The sequence below is a fragment of the Arvicola amphibius genome, chromosome 8 (genome assembly GCF_903992535.2).
Source record: "Arvicola amphibius chromosome 8, mArvAmp1.2, whole genome shotgun sequence".
Classification (NCBI taxonomy): Eukaryota; Metazoa; Chordata; class Mammalia; order Rodentia; family Cricetidae; genus Arvicola; species Arvicola amphibius.
In genome coordinates this window covers 54,296,416-54,313,575 of record NC_052054.1, presented here as the reverse complement: position 1 = coordinate 54,313,575, position 17,160 = coordinate 54,296,416, and the positions used below count along the sequence as shown (strand labels likewise).

The 17,160-nt window shown below is 45.0% G+C and overlaps 1 protein-coding gene across 2 annotated transcripts in view; it reads right to left on the bottom strand.

Annotated features, from left to right (window-relative positions):
* The window catches only part of Scml4 (Scm polycomb group protein like 4), a 42,355-nt gene extending 29,136 nt beyond the window's left edge, over nucleotides 1–13,219 (bottom strand). Inside the window, exons 1-2 of one of the 2 annotated variants that reach the window (XM_038340529.1) lie at nucleotides 13,034–13,219; nucleotides 331–460 (exon numbers count right to left, since the gene is read on the bottom strand). In XM_038340529.1, coding sequence (XP_038196457.1) covers nucleotides 331–460; nucleotides 13,034–13,189 — 286 coding nt within the window. In that variant the 5' untranslated portion in view covers nucleotides 13,190–13,219. The remainder of the gene's footprint in view (nucleotides 1–330; nucleotides 461–13,033) is intronic. The other variant, XM_038340532.1, reaches the window with a different exon arrangement.
* Between the last annotated feature and the right edge of the window lie 3,941 nt (nucleotides 13,220–17,160).

The window sequence follows — 17,160 nt, the reverse complement described above, 5'->3', positions numbered from 1 at the left end:
TTCAGAGACCAGAGCTATTCTATCTGCTGCCCAGCTACCACGCCAGGTCTTTCTTTGGATTGTCTCAGGGAAACATCTTTTTTTAGAAACAGGGTTTCTCTGTGCAATCCAGGCTGTCCTGGAATTCACTTTGTAGACCAGGCTGACCTCGAACCCAGAGATCAACCTGCCTCTGCTTCCAGTGCCGGGTGCTGGGATTAAAGGTGTGCACTGCCACACCCAGTAAAATATCTCCGAGAAATTCTTAGACTTATAAAGGAACTGTTAGATGAAAAGACACCCTGGTACTAGAAAACCACTTCCACCTTGGAGTCCACTCTATTGACATACCTGTGAGAGCCTGTGGAACCACCAAGCTGGGGATGGTGGCTGCATCCTGAGGGATAGAGCTGAGGTCGGGTTCTGGGGTACTCCGTGGAGGTGATAGAGCCAAGGGAGTCATGAGCACCGGGGGCTTGATCTGCAAGAGAGTCTACGTAAGCAGTGAACATCTGGAAATGCTCTCCACACCACCCCGGTCTTTCCTGGGTGTCTGCTAATTCTCAGCACTCTTTCTCACGTCTGCACCTTTTTCCTGCTCAGCTTTGGGAAAGGAGCTTCGGATTCAAGTTCACGTGCAAAATTTGTAATTAGGTTATAGCCAGAAGATAGCTCTGTTCTTCACCCTTACCTTGGTACTATCCAGGAAATGACAGTACCAGGTAGTGGGTGTCGGAACAAACGGAGGCATGAATGGTTAAACCCCAGGATGCCCCTGAGAACAGGATGCAGATCTAGGGCAGTGCCCTGCTCACACCTCTGTGCTCTGTAGATCCTGGCCATGGGGCTTCCACTGTATCCACCAAGAGATGGACCATCAGGCTCTCTTTGCCCTCTGATGAGCTCACCGCATGCTAAGCATTCTCCAGGTTGCTGACTAGCTGTTCAAGGGTGACATCCTATGGCAGACTGTCAGACACAATCTGGATGGGGCAGGAATGGGCAGCCACCACAATGAAGGTCTCCCCTGGAACAACACTAAAGGAGATGGAATTTGCGCTAATGGAATTGGCAAAGGCCAGTCAATGATAACGGGTCAATAGGCCACTTCACACCTGGCACTAGGTTGGGTCAGAGTAATGGAAAGCTGTAGGGGTACATGGGGACAGAGGGTAGGTACAGTTTGAAGGTGGCATAAATCACCGGTGACTTCTGTGGGGACCCACGTCAGGAGAATCAAATCAATTTACAAGAGCTGGGCCCTAGGCATCAGGAATTTCCAAAGTTTCAAAATGTTTCAGTGTGTACACACCATTCAAGAGCAAGTGCTCAATCCCCAAGGTTTCCAACTTTTTCAAGCAACCTCTTGTGGTTCTCATAAAAATGCAGGTTTTGATTCTGAGTTCTCGGGTAGGAGTCTACAATCCTTAAGAGCCCCCAGGTGGGTGATCTCTACAGATCTACAAGGACACTTTGGACGGCCAGGTGCTCTGTTCCATTGCTAATACACATGCGTCTACATCTAGCTTTCTTCTAGACTTTTAGGATGGACTAATAATAGTGATGGAGAAAGAGTCATTGTCGTAGCCACTGCTCTACTGGGAAGAGACGACATGACCAAGGCAACTCTTATCAAATAAAGCACCTAATTGAGGGCTTGCTTACAAGTTTAGAGAGTTAGTCCATGATCATCATGGCAGAAAGCAGGCTGACATGGTATTAGAGCAGTAGCTGAGAGCTTTACATCCTGAAGTCAAACTCCTGCTATTTGCTGATGATATGATAGTTTACATGAATGACAACAAAAATTCTACCCATCAAGAGTATAATATTGGAAAATTGTGATTTGCCTGTGCCCTTCAAGTAAATCAACATGAAGGTATGCTTGTTCCTTCCCTGTAGAAGGAAGCGGCGGGCTGTGTCCTGCCACCGGGCTAGCTTTGCCCAAAATAATTACACGGAAACTGTATTCATTTAAATACTGCCTGGCCCCTGGCCCCTGGCCCCTGGCCCGTCATCTGCAGCTTCCTATTGGTTGATCCTCATATCTTGCTTTAACCCATATTTAGTAATTTATATAGCACCACGAGGGGTGGCTTACCAGGAGAGATCTTAACCTGCATCCATCTCGGAGAGGAGAAGCATGGAGACTGCCTGAAGCGTCTCCCCTCTCTTTCCCAGAATTCTGTTCTGTCTACTCCACCTACCTAATTTTCTGTCTCTTAAAGGGCCAAGGCAGTTTTCTTTATTAATTAACCAGTGAAAGTAACATAGACAGATAACTCTCCTCCATCACTTCCCTAGAATGACTGGTGGTGATGGTGGTGTTGATGATGCTGATGCGACCATGGTGGTAATGATAATGACCTAATGATGATGATGCTGATGATGGCGATGATGGTGATAATCGTGATGATAATGATTACTGAAATCTCAGTCTCATGAACTACATAACAACCCTAACATCTCATGCTTGTTTTCTGTTATAGTTATTAATGTTGGGTTTAACCACTGAACATGTTTTTAAAAAAGTCATGGTACTACAATTAGCTGTCATTTCTACTCATCATTTCTGTCTAAAAAAAGCAATCACAGAGATCAGACGAGTCAGATGGTTGCAAGAAAAGAAAAGCTTCCTCAGCCATGCAGTGGTGGCTTACAACTTTAATCCCAGCACTGAAGAGGCAGAGGCAGGTGGATCTCTGAGTTCAAGCCAGCCTGGTCTACAGAGTGAGTTCCAGGACAGCCAGGGCTACACAGAGAAACCCTGCATTGAAAACTTCCTTATTTACCCTCTGTGGTGGTTTGAGTGAGAATGGCTCTCATAGATTTGAATGCTTGGTTATTAGGGAGGGGCACTATTTGAAAGGATGGGGGGGCACTATTTGAAAGGATAGGAAGGGGCACTATTTGAAAGGATTAGGAGATGTGGTCTTGCTGGAAAAAGTGTCACTGAAGATCGCTTGAAGTTTTCAAAGGCCCAGTCTCTCTCTGCCTGCTGCCTGTGGGTCCAAATATAAAACTTTCAGCTACTTCTCCAGCACCATGTCTCTCTGCATGCAGCCATGCTTCCTGCCATGCTGATAATGGACTAAACTTCTGAAACTGTAAGCCAGCCCTAATTAAGTGTTTTCCGTTATAAGAGTTGCTGTGGTTATGGTGTCTCTTCACAGCAATAGGACACTGACTAAGACACCAGCCTCTACAGATGCTGGGGTTTTAAAACAAAACAGGAATCTTCTGTAAGCAGTGGATAGAACTGTGGATATGTCCCCAGGGGCTTATATGCTAGGGGCCTGGCCCTCAATACATTAAGAGATGGTTAGGCCATTGGAGGGGGGGATCACCTTGGGAAAGAATTGATTTTGGCTCCTGAAGTCAGTTAGCCTCCATAAGAGCAGGTTGTTTTAAAAGTGGGGAGACTGGCCGGGCGGTGGTGGCGCACGCCTTTAATCCTAGCACTCGGGAGGCAGAGGCAGGCGGATCTCTGTGAGTTCGAGACCAGCCTGGTCTACAAGAGCTAGTTCCAGGACAGGCTCCAAAACCACAGAGAAACCCTGTCTCGAAAAATCAAAAAAAAGTGGGGAGACTGACCAGGTATGAGAGTATATACCTTTAATCCATCACCATCCAGGGCTACATAAAGAGACCCCAAACAACAAGAACGAAAAACAAGAACAAAGAAAGTTACTGCCCACCCCTGACCAAGTTCCTATTTCCCCAGGTGACTCATGGGCCCCACCACGTCTGCTCACACCAGCATATCTTCTGCCTGGAGGCCTCAACATGTGCTTGTGCCTCCAGGACTGTGAGCTAGTTAAACTTCTTTATCTCTGTGGGGTGGTGGTGGTTGTGCATGTGTGTGTGCGTCTGTGTGTCTCTGTGTATCTCTCTGTGTGTGTGTATGTGTATATGCATGTGTGTGTGTCTATGTCTGTGTGTGTGTGTCTCTCTCTCTCTTTGTGTGTGTGTGTGTGTGTGTGTGTGTGTGTGTGTGTGTAATCAGGGCATCGTGCCCACTAGGCAACCATCCTACACCTGGCTACACCCCGACCAGAAAGGCTCGCTCCTTTATGAATTTTGCAGCCACCATTCTTCTGTTACAGCAATAAAAACTAGACTAGAATAGGAGTCCATGACTTTTTAAAAATAGGATTTTTATAAGGGAATGAAATACAATCAAAATTGACTCAGTGTTCATAAATTTAAGTTTCACTGCCTAATCTAAAGAGCTAAAAACAGCCCGCTGGAGAGAACTCAGTAGTAAGGAAAGCTTGTAAGAATGTGGGCCCGAATTTAATGTCTAGAGCTCACAGCTAGACAGGAATGGAGGGACACGGATGTGCAGCACATCCTCTGTGACACAATGCGGACCTCTTTCTCAGCCAATGCAAGCTGCTCTTGGGGGCGGGAGGGGTAATTTGTCTTTGCTGTTCTTGCTTTCAATGGTTTAAAATATTGATTTGTTTATTTGGTTGTTTTAATAGACAAAATAAAGTGTAATGTTCATATATTGATTTCTAATGTCCTTCTTAATAAAAAGACTGGGGAATTCTAACAGAAATGGATGGTCCATTTCCTAAGACAGAGAGTATACAGAATAAGCTAGAAGCATCTTGAAATGCCAAGAGGTAACAAGACATCAGCAAAACCACTAGTGACCGGAGTATCTTAAGGAGCAAGGTGTCCACTGAAAGAACTTCCAGTGGATGAGTCTGGACCACTGTGAGCAACAGTGTAGTGCCTTATTATAGCACAAATTATATACATAATAAATGTCCACAAGTCCATCTGCCTTAAGTAAATGACTGACAAATTAGACAAGTAGAGGAACAAATAAATCTCTCATGAGCAAACCTCCAGTCCTCTCTAGGAGGCGAGCACAACTCCCTGGTCTTCAAGGATGGGCTGGGCATGAGGAATTCCTTCTAAATACTGCCGTGTGGAAACAGAGGGGACACCTGATACATGTCACCTCAGCCACAGGATACAAAGCCACATCAGCAGTGGTACAGACAGCCTGTGCTTCTGATATGGTTAGACAGAGATGTCACCGTACCTCTGTGGTCCCCACACACCCAGTCTAACATCTGGGGGAAGCACTAGAGATCACAACGGTGTAACCTATGAAACTCCTCAAAGCCGTTCACCATCAAAAAATAAGGGAAAGCTAAGCAACTTCCAGAGACAGAGGAGCTTTAGAAAACAAAATGACTGAATGTGAGGTTGTGCTGGATGGGACCCAGAACAGATTAGAGAAACGTTCATACAATTAGAATGAAGTGTGGGCTTGACTTATGACAATAGATTATCAGTTTGCTGTTTGTGACAATTGCTTTGTCGTGTAAGATGCTAACAGTGGGGGAGTTAGGAGCTGGGGGGCTGAGCATCTCTAGTACAAAGTAGAGAACCTACTGCAAATATTAAACGCAGAATCTGTTGAACGGTGAGTGGGGTGATGACGTAGCGGGGTAAAGAGGGCCTCTTCCTGGCGGCACCCGAGGGGAAGAGCCCAAGACCTGCTGCCGAGATCCCTGCCTGGCATGCTGGACTAAGCCTTGGCCTTCAACAGCCCTGATACGTCTGTAGCTGGTGCCTTTTCCTGAAGTTCAAAACCTCGGTCACACAGGACAGTGACACCTCATCCAGGGCACTGCTGCTGGTGGCTGTTCCGGAGTACCCAGAGCAAGAAGGATAGCTTCATCTGCGTTCCTGCCCCCACGTTCCTTAAGGACCCATTTCTTTCATCCTGGCATGCACATTCTTTGTACATTCAAAACTCCCTCAGGGTTGTAAGGGGAGGCCATCGGAAAGTACAGCTAGAGAAATTGGATCATTCACCGTGTTTAACTTCAGACTGTATTCTAAAAACTTGCCTGGTAAAATGCAAAATGATTCCAATAAGACATATATGTGATTCCATTCCTGGGGGTGAGCCTGCTGGACCCACAGTTGCCTTTTCACATCTGGAAGAACATCAGCCCCCAAGAGGCAGAGGGGCTGTATTGTTGTACCTTGGCTTTCACCAAATCGGGCATCCTAATTGAACAAGCTTTGCCTCAGCACTTACCAAGGAAATAAAGCTGTGTAATTACAACATACTACAGGCATCAGGGTGAAATCAGCAGGGAGTGGGAGGGCCATACCTTTCAGAGACACAAATGGGTAAGGGGTAAGGCTGGGGTTTCTCCTGCCAGCTCCGAGTTGAGATTCTTCCTGGGGTGGGGAAGAGAGATGTCATCTCCTGACACCAAGAAGAAAGCAGTGAAGAATGATACAGGGAGAGGAGAGAGAGAGAGAGACAGAGAAAGAGAGAGACAAAGAGAGGAGAGAGACAGACAGACAGAGAGACAGAGACAGAGACAGACAGAGACAGAGACAGACAGACAGAGACCGTCACACACAGAGACAGAGAGAGAGACAGAGACAGAGAGAGAGACAGAGAGAGGAGAGAGACAGACAGACAGAGAGAGACAGAGACAGACAGAGACAGAGACAGACAGAGACAGAGACAGAGACAGACAGAGACAGAGACAGAGACAGACAGAGACAGAGACAGACAGAGACAGACAGAGACAGAGACAGACAGAGACAGACAGAGACAGACAGAGACAGAGACAGACAGAGACAGAGACAGAGAGACAGAGACAGACAGACAGAGACAGAGACAGACAGAGACAGAGACCATCACACACAGACAGAGACAGAGAGACAGAGAGAGACAGAGAGAGAAGGAGAGAGAGAGAGAAGGAGGAGGAGGAGGAGGAGGAGGACTATAGGACAAAACACCAAGACTGGAAAATGTGGGATCAGAAACTGGCTGTGTCCATGGGCCTCACCACCCCCATACTCTGTGACATAATAAATTTCAGTAGAAACTATGCGTTTCAAGGGAGTCAGGTTTTATGCTTCAGTAGCCACGGTCAAAATGACCAGCCTTGTTGCTTAGAAAGGAGACACTGGAACATGCCTGCAGGCATCTGGCACCCAGCAGAACTGCAGGTGTGGGGTGCCAGGCTCACTCACATTAGTCCCCAAGAAATGACAGTACCTCACTCAATATGATGTTTTCTAGATCCATCCATTTGCCTGCAAATTTCAAAATGTCATTATTTTTTTCTGCTGTGTAGTGTGGGTTTGTTTGCCTTTCTCTCATGCACAGTGAAACCAAACAATGTTTTCCTTTCTTGTTGTTGCTTTTGTTTTGTTTTTCAGTGTGGTCATAACTCTTAACCCAGATTTCTGCCCAGGCATCTCTGTAGCACACGAGAGAACTTTGCCCTTCCCTGCTGACCTCTCTTGGCTGTTTCCCACACTGGTAAATATGGAAGTTCTTTTCCATCCAGAAGTAAAAGTCCCATAGCAGCAATATGCTTCTTTCTGTAGAAATTCTGAATTTTATAGATTAATAGACATTATCTAGGTGTTTATTAAATATTTGAATTTGCAAATTAATTGTTAATTAATCAACAATAATTTTGAATCTTATTCCTTATACTGAGATTCAGTGACTTCTGAAATAGACTTTAAAACTGTTCAGGAGGGAAAGGACATGAAAATCTTAGTATGTAAGGCAGGTCATTTCCTCTCTTGATTAATAATCATCAAAAAGAATGTGCTGAAAGAAGTGGATATGTAAAAAAATAATTGATAAATTTCCTGGAATAAAATGTCATTGCTAAAAAAACAGAAATGACAATACAATCTTTAGAAATACTGCAAGTTGATAGTTGTGGTGATTTGAACGAAAACGCCCCCCCCCACTCATGGGGAGTGGTACTATTAGGAGGTGTGGCCTTATTGGAGGAAGGAGTGGGCTTTGAGGTTTCAAATGCTCGAGTCAGGCCCAGTCAGGCCCAGTGTTGCGCGCTTTCTCTCTTCCTGCTGCCTGTGGATCCAGATGTAGAGCCCTCAGCTCCTTCTTCAGCACCACGACAGCCACCATGATGATAATGTACTAAACCTCTGAACTGTAAACCAGCCCTGGTTAAAGGATTTCTTTTATATGAGTTGCCGTGGTCATGGTGTCTCTTCAGAGCAATGGGAACCCTAACTAGGACAGAAGTTAAACACAGCCATGTTTAAAGTTTGAGGTGCACAGATGCACAGTTGAATTAAGTACATCTTAAAAGTACTGAGTACTCAGAACTCCTCCCACTCCGACTGGCTCACTTTGCGTCTGTACGGCTCAGGGTGGGCTGCTGGGCCGCTTGTCCCTGCTCTGGGCTCAGGTGCATTTGTTGGTAGGTCAGAGCTGACAGCAGGGGGTGAGAGGGGGTATCTTGTAACGTTACAAATGTTACAAATTAGACTGGTTTATTGTATTGATTTACAGACCTAAGAAAGTGGCCAAAGCATACTTTAAAATGTTGATTTTTAACTTCAAAGTGCGTCACACATTGTGGCTGTCCCATGGTGAATGACACAAAACTATAATGCTGTTGTTGTTTGCTTGTTCGTTTCTGAACACAGCCTTGACAAAGAGGATGGTGGAATCACTGTTTGAAGATATGAAACTCAGTGCGTCTACAGAACAGAAGCTCGGCTTTAACCTTCATGCAGCCCCTTCCCAGCCCCTTACAAAGATCAAGGTGCTCTCTAGTCACGAAATATGAGGGAAATTTGCCTGCTAATCTTAGGAGTTACTGAACTGAGAACCTGACCAAGATGCTAAGAGGTAAATATTCCTTTAGGAACAAAGAAGGCTGTCATCGTGGCTGAGTGTGGCTTTCTAGAACCTATCTTGTTAACAGGTGATCTGCTTTCTTTGTCAAGGTGACGGTGGACAGCAAGGCTCCGTGGTGAGCAGGCCCCAGTAATAAGGCAGCAGGAGGCCCGAGGCGGCTGGAAGCTCAGATAGAGGGGCCCTGGGATGGAGCGTGGACTCTGGACTCCAGACGACTGACATCTGCCCTCCAGCTTGGCCCTTCCTTTTCTGCCTGCAACTTGCCCATGTTAGCCTGAATCTCAGAAGCCATCAAATGCCCCACTGTCAATGAGGCTCAAGTCTGGAAGAGAGACGCCTGTGTGGTTCTCAGGCCAGAGAGAGCTGCTATCCATGCAGGAACAGAGGCACCTGGCAGAGTTGCTGGGGTGGCATCAGCAGGCACAGGCCCAGGACAGTCAGAAGAAAGAGACAGCCTAGGAATTCAAAGCCTTATTGGTCACTATCGCTACTAACGTTGATCACTGTCCCTGATACCAGTGATCACTACTATGTCATTAATGATACTGCCTTTCTGTAGTCGTGCGAGTGGTGTCCGTTGCATTAATACATTATCAGATTGTAGAAACTGTTCTTGCCACCTCTTCAGTATCTTCCCACGCCAACTGCCTCTGCTTTGTGTCTGATGGTAGAAAGTACTAGAACTGAACTTGGAGGGAGCGTTTACAGTCAATGTAAACAGCCTTTGATGGAGGGTACGGGAGAATTTCCTTCCTTCCTTTTAAAGGTAGTTTTTGTTGATTCTTTAGCAATTGCATACTTGTCTGTAATTCATTTTGATCCTATTCACCCCTCTTGCCCTCCCTTCCCCATGCTCCCTCTGGAGCCCTTCCTCGTTCCGACACATCCACTTCCTTCTTTAATGTCAGCGATTTATTTATCTGTTTATTCATCTGAGACAGGGTACTACTTGGTTGCCTTGTCTCAAGTCCCTGGATTCAAAGAATCCTTCTGTCTCCAGACAACTTGGAATACAAACCTGTGCCACTGTGTCCAACTCTCAGACCCATTTTCTTAGTAATAAAATACAAGCTCTTTAAGGTTGTACCAAGTTAGACCTTCCTTTGCTTAGTCAGGCTTTTTTTTTTTTTAAAAAAAAAAAAAAAAAAAAAAAAGGAAAAAACAACTTCTGGCTCCCCTACTGTGTCCCAGATACTTAATTGCCGAATTAGTGGCCATTTGGTAAGTGAGGTGAGACTGTACAATTTGCTTGCTGGCTCTTCCACAATTAGAGTCCTGTCATCAGCAGTAAAATGGGTGTCAGGAACTGGGAAATCGCCAAAGTAAACTAGGGGGCCAGGTACCAACTTAATTTTGCCGACTGAGAAGATTTTAAATCCCCAGCACTTGTCAGTACTGATAATAGTCTTCTCTCACCAGCATGGATTTTAGAATAAAGGGTAATCTTTTGAGGAAATCGCTTCAGCTTCGTGAAAGCGTCACGTGGCTCTTCCTGTGCCACCATGGACAGGTGACAGGGTCAAACAGACTGACACCTGTTTTGGAAGTATTCTAGGACACCAGCTTAAGGCTTGGGGTGTTGTTTGGGGATGTGTGGCCTGAGATAAAGCCCATGCCTTTTCCTAACTGTCTGGGAAGTAGACTCAAAACAGAACTACAGCCTCTTGTCCCTGCAAAAGAAATTCTTGGGAAAGGGACATGCTTGCTTTGAGCAGGGTTTGTGTGTCAGTCAGCAAACCTAAGCTGTGTCCTGGGTATCCCTGGGTATCGGGGTGTCCCTGAGAGTCAGGGTGTTCCCCTTTTAAGAGGAAGAAAACTTGCAAAGTAAATCAGTTTTGTTCAATGGGGTGAATGGCCATTTTTCTTGGCCCAAGAAATTCCGTGTCTGTTTGTAATTTTCGTTCTTGGGACATCGTCCCCAGGGGACCAGGAAGAAGGCCAACGAAGCTTAAGTATGCTCCCTTAGAGCTTGGGCTTGCTCCCTGGCTCTGTGAAACAGAATGTCTGCCCTGTTCCAGCCCTCCCAATGCAATTCCCAGACTCCAGCAATGGCACAGGTTCCTGAGCAGGTAACAGGCAAGCACAGGTATCCCAACCAGCTTCTGAGAGCAGACATACAAATCCAAAGCCAACATTGCCGCGGATGAAAGAGGGTTCTGTCAGAAAATACCCGGATAGACAGAAGACTTTGACTTTTTTTGGTTAAGAAGAGTTTTAAAATCTATTTTAAGATGGGCAACAGTGGAGTGCACCTACAATCCCAGCACTCTGGAAGCAGAGGCAGGTGGTTCTCTCTGAGTTCAAGGCCAGCCTGGTCTATAGAGTGTGGTCCAGGAAAAACAGGACTCCACAGAGAAATCCTGTCTGGAACAACAATTTTAAATACTGTGGGCTAGAGAGGCGGCTCAGCAGTCCAGGGAACACACTGCTCTCACATAGGACCCAAATTCTGTTTCTAGCACTTAAATGAGGTGGCTCACGACTACCTGGAACTCAAGTTCAGAAGTCAGAAGAAGCCCATGCCTCTGGCTTCTGTGGGCACCTGCATTCACACGCGCATACCCACACACAGACAATCCCCTCCACATATGCATAAGCAAAGACAATAAGGGGCTGGAAAGATGCTCAGCCATTAAGAGCACTGGCTGCTCTTGCAGAGGACCAAGGTCAGTTCCCAACCACAGGGCACTTCCCCACTGTCTGCAACGTCAGTCCCAGGGAATCCAGCGCCCTCTTCTGGCTTCTTCAGGCCTGGCACACACACAGTGCACAGGCATTCAGGTGAACACTCATACATATTAAATAAACATAAATAAAATCTCAAAAAAGCTAAAGCAAATAAACCTCACGTAATTATAAATAGCCAGCCTTTCCCCTATGACTGTCTATCCCCCTCTTTCTGGCGTTTGGAAGGACTGAGAAGAGGGAAGGGATAAAGGTTGAGTTCATTTCCCGTTCTTCTACAAGCCCTTTCTGCTGACCTGGAATAAATTTCCACACATTTTCCAAATGCTTGGGAGTTAATTACCAATTTGCATTTTGGTTGCAGTATCTGGGCCTCAGGATAGAAACGCCAGCTTTTGTTTCAAGAGAAATAGGTGGAAGACAGCTACTAGCGCTCTTCCCAGAAAGCCCAAAGACCTGCAGAGGACAAGTCCAACACTCTTCTCTGCTTCCCTCCAGTAGCCCGTCCCTTCATGATCTGTCATAGCACAGGGGCTGGCTGCTGGGTTTGGGCTGGGTTATAGGACTGGTGATGTGGGAGAGTCTTCTGTTTGAGTTGATTTCATTGGCTAATAAAGAAACTGCCTGGCCCATTTGATAGACCACCCCTTAGGTGGGTGGAGTAGACAGAACAGGAAGAGGAAGTGAGGTAGAAGGATCAGTCAGATGCCACGCCTCTCTTAAGTTAGGCAGACCGCTGTGCCTCTCCCAAGAGAGAGAAGCCAGACGCAATGAAGCTCCAGCCCAAGATGGATGTACGCTAGAAACTTCCTGGTAAGGCACCACTTTGTGGTGCTACACAGATTATTAGAAATGGGTTAAAGCAAGATGTGAATAAGAGTCTGAAATTAATGGGCCAGGCAGTATTTAAAAGAATACAGTTTCCGTGTAATTATTTCGGGTAAAGCTAGCCGGTGGCCGGGAGCTGGGGCGGCGGGAAGGCGGCCCGCAGCTCCACACTACAGACTGGGATCATGTCATCAGACCTGCTGACCATCACAGCCTCACCATATTGTTAGTTCTTATGATAATCTCAGGATCCCAATGGCCACAGATCTGCCTCTTTGCAGCCAAACTGGACAGCAGTATCTTTTTAAAGTAGGAAATGATAACGGACACCCTAGCATCCTTTGCTAAGCCTCTGTCTGGGCAGCCTTTTCTGCATCCTCTGACATTGGCCTGCTCACAGCCTTACTTTAAATGTCTCAGGAATAGCATTGGCTTCTGCAAAGACAGAGGGGAAATAAGTTCTAGAAGTGGCTTTGGGAACCACCCTGGTGCATATAGACAGGGGACAGGTCAGTGTTTGGAACTCTCATGTAGACGTAAGTTTAGTAACGCATGTTTAGCAACAGCCTAAAATCTGCTTGCCTTATAGCTTCCCCTTCCGGTGTGATTTGCTTTCTCCACTTGTTACCAAAAAGAAAAAAAAAAAAAGAAAAGAGCACACAAGAGCATGCATTGTGTGCTGTGCTGTCATAATCGATGAGACCTTGTCTGTCACATGCCGCACTGAGAGACTTATTTCCTAGCCTGTCTTTACCCAGGCTCCTGCCTTCCATAACCTTTTACATCAGGGCTCTGCCCAGGCCCCCAGTGTCCCAGCCTAAGATGACCAAAGAGAAGGAGATGGTGGATGCATACCTTGTACCTGGGTTTCCGCCCTCTCTTCTTCGGGATCGTCACTGCTGGTACAGAGCCAGCAGATGCAGAATAAAGATTATGGACTGCCATCTGCACTGGTGTGGAGTGAAGGGGAGGCCGGCCACGCTTCCTCCCTGGGACCTTCTGTGTCTGCATCTCTGCTGGTGCCAGTCTTACTGAATGAGGAGGCAAAGCGCACGTGCAAGAGAGGTCCTGGGAATTAGTCCAGAGAGAAAGCAAAAACAAAAACAGGAATGTCTGTTTGGTTTTCAAAGCACATAGCCCTATCTGTGCATACCTACCACTTATGGGAGCAAGTCAAGGATGCATGGAAGAAAGACAGGCACCACTAGGCTGCAATACTGCAGAAGACAATAGATCCCTGGATCCAGACACACCCGATACTGTCATCAGCAACCGAATGTTTTCATGTCTTAATTCAATTTTGGACTAACAAAGTAGTATTACAATAGTATTTAAATACTATACATAACATTTCTATCTTTATAATGATTAATGTTAAATAAATCAATATAATATATTATATTTAATATCATTATATTCATAAAGTCATCCATTCCCTGCCATATTTAACCTTCATTCTTTGGTTCAATTACAAATTGTCTTCACCTCCTTTTCTCTTGAAAGAAATTTAACAATACAAGTTACTTTCATTAAAGCATGACATCCTTTAAGGGTTTGCACACAGAAATGTTCATTCTGACAGTATTTAGAACTGCTGAAATAAAATAGATACAACCCAAATAACAGTGCATAAAGGAACAGCGAATACATCTGCAGACTAACACTGTCAACTGGCTTAAAGCCTTTAGCAGCGTATTTTGCATAACACGATGTTGGGTGAAGGAAGCATCACGCACATAGGTGATACATAAAGATGATCTCAATTATGCCGAAATTTACAAGGTAGAATAAATGGAAGGAGGCCTCCTAAAGGTCACCTAGAATAAGATGGCCAGACCGTGGGCAACTGTTCACAACACATAGCCCTTTGTACACAGCCGACAGTATTACTCACAAACTGCTCAGGTACAATTTCATTTGTCTTGAAGCCACGGGTCGCTGATCAACCTTGACCAGAGAACAGAGGAATTGGAAACTCGGAGGTCAGATATTCTGGCATGGTCAGGAATGTGTTGAGTGGGGCAGAGCTTTAGACTTTAACTCAGAGGCAATGTTAGGTGGTGAAATCCACTTCTACAGTATAGTGAGCCTTCCAGTGGAAATGAGAAGCTTTTGCTGACAAATCTGTGGGTGTTAGGACAGAAGCTTCGCCATGCCTTGGTGGGGTTAGCAACGCAGGGACTTGATTGCTTTACTTGGGGAATAAAAAGTAAAACACTAGAAATTTTTTTTAAAACACAATAGGGGAAGCTTTGTTTTTTGGAAATACCATATTTGGTGGATAGATGTTTCCAGGATGGGGGATTAAACGTGCAGTCCTGTACACACCATGCAGGCACTTTACCAGCGAGCGGCTCTTCCAGCTTGATAAATGGAATTCTAAAGTAGAGATATTCTTATCTCACACGCTGTTGAGTGTTTCAGATAAGGAAACAAGCTCTTTCCCCACAACGCCCACCTCCTGCAGACCACACCTGCCTATAACTCCCCAGGCCTCTTCTGGCTCTTGCAGGCACTGTACTCAGAAACATAAATCCTCATCCAGATACATATATGAACACATCGTTCAAATTAAAAAAATAATTTACAGCAAAGAAGGTATTGGGTTTTTTTGTTTCTGTATATTGAGAAAAATACCCCCATCTTACTGATTTAAGAGACTTTTTTTTCAACGTATTAGCATTCCTGGAATAAAGTTGTCCCTACAGCACTTCAAGAAGATCAGAATTCCATGGCAGTAGGGGGTGTCTTATAAATTCTTAGTAAAGCATAAGATAATGACACATCTTGTAATTGACTCCATCTTAGAGTCAATGAATTGTGATTACTGTAGAGGAATTCATAACATAATCTATTTCTGGATTTGGCATTTATGCTCCTTGGCAGGGACAAAAGTGTTCACTGGTACAAAGGTGGCCGAAAGCACTGACGGGCCAACAAGAACCAATGAGATCTGGCGAGGCAGAAGTCAGTCTCACTTGACCTGCCGTTACCAAGTTTCTGCTCCTTCCTTATGAGTTTTAAGAGTTTAGAAACAGACATTTTTCTTATCGTAGAAGGTATTTCTGCACCTTTCTACTTTGCCTTTATTTTCAAAGTTTAATTTTGTTTGTTTAGCTTTGGTTTCAAGAGACAAGGTCTTTCTCTGCAGCCCAAGCTGTCCTCAAACTCATGTCCCTTCTGCCTCTGTCTCCTGAGTGCTGGGATTACAGCTGCGTACTGACATGCCTATCCTACTTGGCTTGTAGTATGGAGATTAACAATCTGTCTGGAGCATCCGTGCCAAAGGAAAGCATGAGAAAATCTATGGTTAAGGATGGAGGAGAAAGCCCAGTTGAGAAAGTATGCATCTTGCAAGGTAAGGATCTGGTTCCATGCCCAGAACAAGACAGACGGGCATAGTAGCCGTGCTGGTAATCCTAGCACTGGGAAGGCAGAAACAGTGGATCTACCCGGCTGGCTCACTAGTTGCCAGCCTAACCTAACTGGCAAGCCCCAGGTCCCATAGAGAGATCCTGTCTCATAATTAAGGTGGACAGCATCTAAGAAAGAGCATGAAGGTTAATATCCAGCCTCCACACTCCTCTGTAAACACACAGGCCCAAGCATGTGCACATGCACACACACACACACACACACACGCACACACGCACGCATGCACGCACGCATGCACACACACACACACACACTTAATAAATAAATAAAATGCAATAATTTTAATAGAAAATGAAGTTTAAAAGAATATGAACTAGAAACAAAGTTTCAAAAAACAGTAGATCTAAAAAGAGTCTTTGACATATAAAAATTAAACTTAACTTTCCCTAAATTGTTTGATTTAACAAAAATCTTCCCTAGAAAAAAATGAACCTATCAGTTCAACAAATTTCTTTCCTCTGACATCTGCCTTCTTTTTAATGAGGAAAACCCATGCCTCCCGTGCATTCCACTTCCTATCTTCCACAGAAGCACCAGTCTTGGGCGATGTGAGAGCCCAGCCAAATAAAATAACTAGTCTAATACACGAGATGCTAATCAACAAGAGGAGCCATTGTTGATGGAGTGGTGGGTGCCACAGGGAGGGGAGAGAAAGCCAGAGGTAAGAAGAGCCAAAGTTCCCTCGACCTGCCATGCCTAAATGATTGCTCACTTTACCTGCTGATCAGGGATGGGTTCACCCACGTTTGTGACAGACAAATTCAAAGTTAAGTAACAAGGTGACTTACCTGAATAATAAATGAATTTATCGGAACCATCGAGGCTCCTCTGAATGTCTCTGTAGGGTAACCTTAGATCTTGGAGAATCACTAGTAAAGCACATTCTCTTTTAATAACAGGCCAGATGCTTTAGAAAAGTGGGGGATAGGGAACTCAGGTGCCCCAAATCTCCCTTTCCAAAACTAAGGTATGGATTGAAAAAGAGAGAGAGAGAGAATGAATCTAAAATAATAACACCAAAGATGAGGAAGGGCCTCAGCTTTGGAAAGCAGTGATAGCAAGATCATGAAGTCCTGTTACGGAGAGCAGAACTCTGGAAGACAGACAGTGAAATGATATCATGCTTAAATAAAGGCTCAACATTGAGATATGTAATAAAAGGCTGTCATCTAGAAGGAAGAGTCGCTCTGTGCCTTAAGCAAAATAAGAATAGTTGAGTGACATCAGACAGAAGTCTGATCTCCAAAGTATACGAAGAACTCAAGAGATGATTGGTCACCAAAAGAACACATAATCCAATAAAAAAAGTGGAGTACAGACCTAAACAGAGAACTCTTAACAAAAGAATATAAAATGGCTGAAAGACACTTAAGGAAATGTTCAACATCCTTAGTCATCAGAGAAATGCAAATCAAAACAACTCTGAGATTCCATCTTACACCTGTAAGAATGGCCAGGATCAAAAACACTGATGACAACTTATGCTGGAGAGGTTGTGAGGAAAAGGGAACACTTCTGCATTGCTGGTGGGAATGAAAGCTGGCACA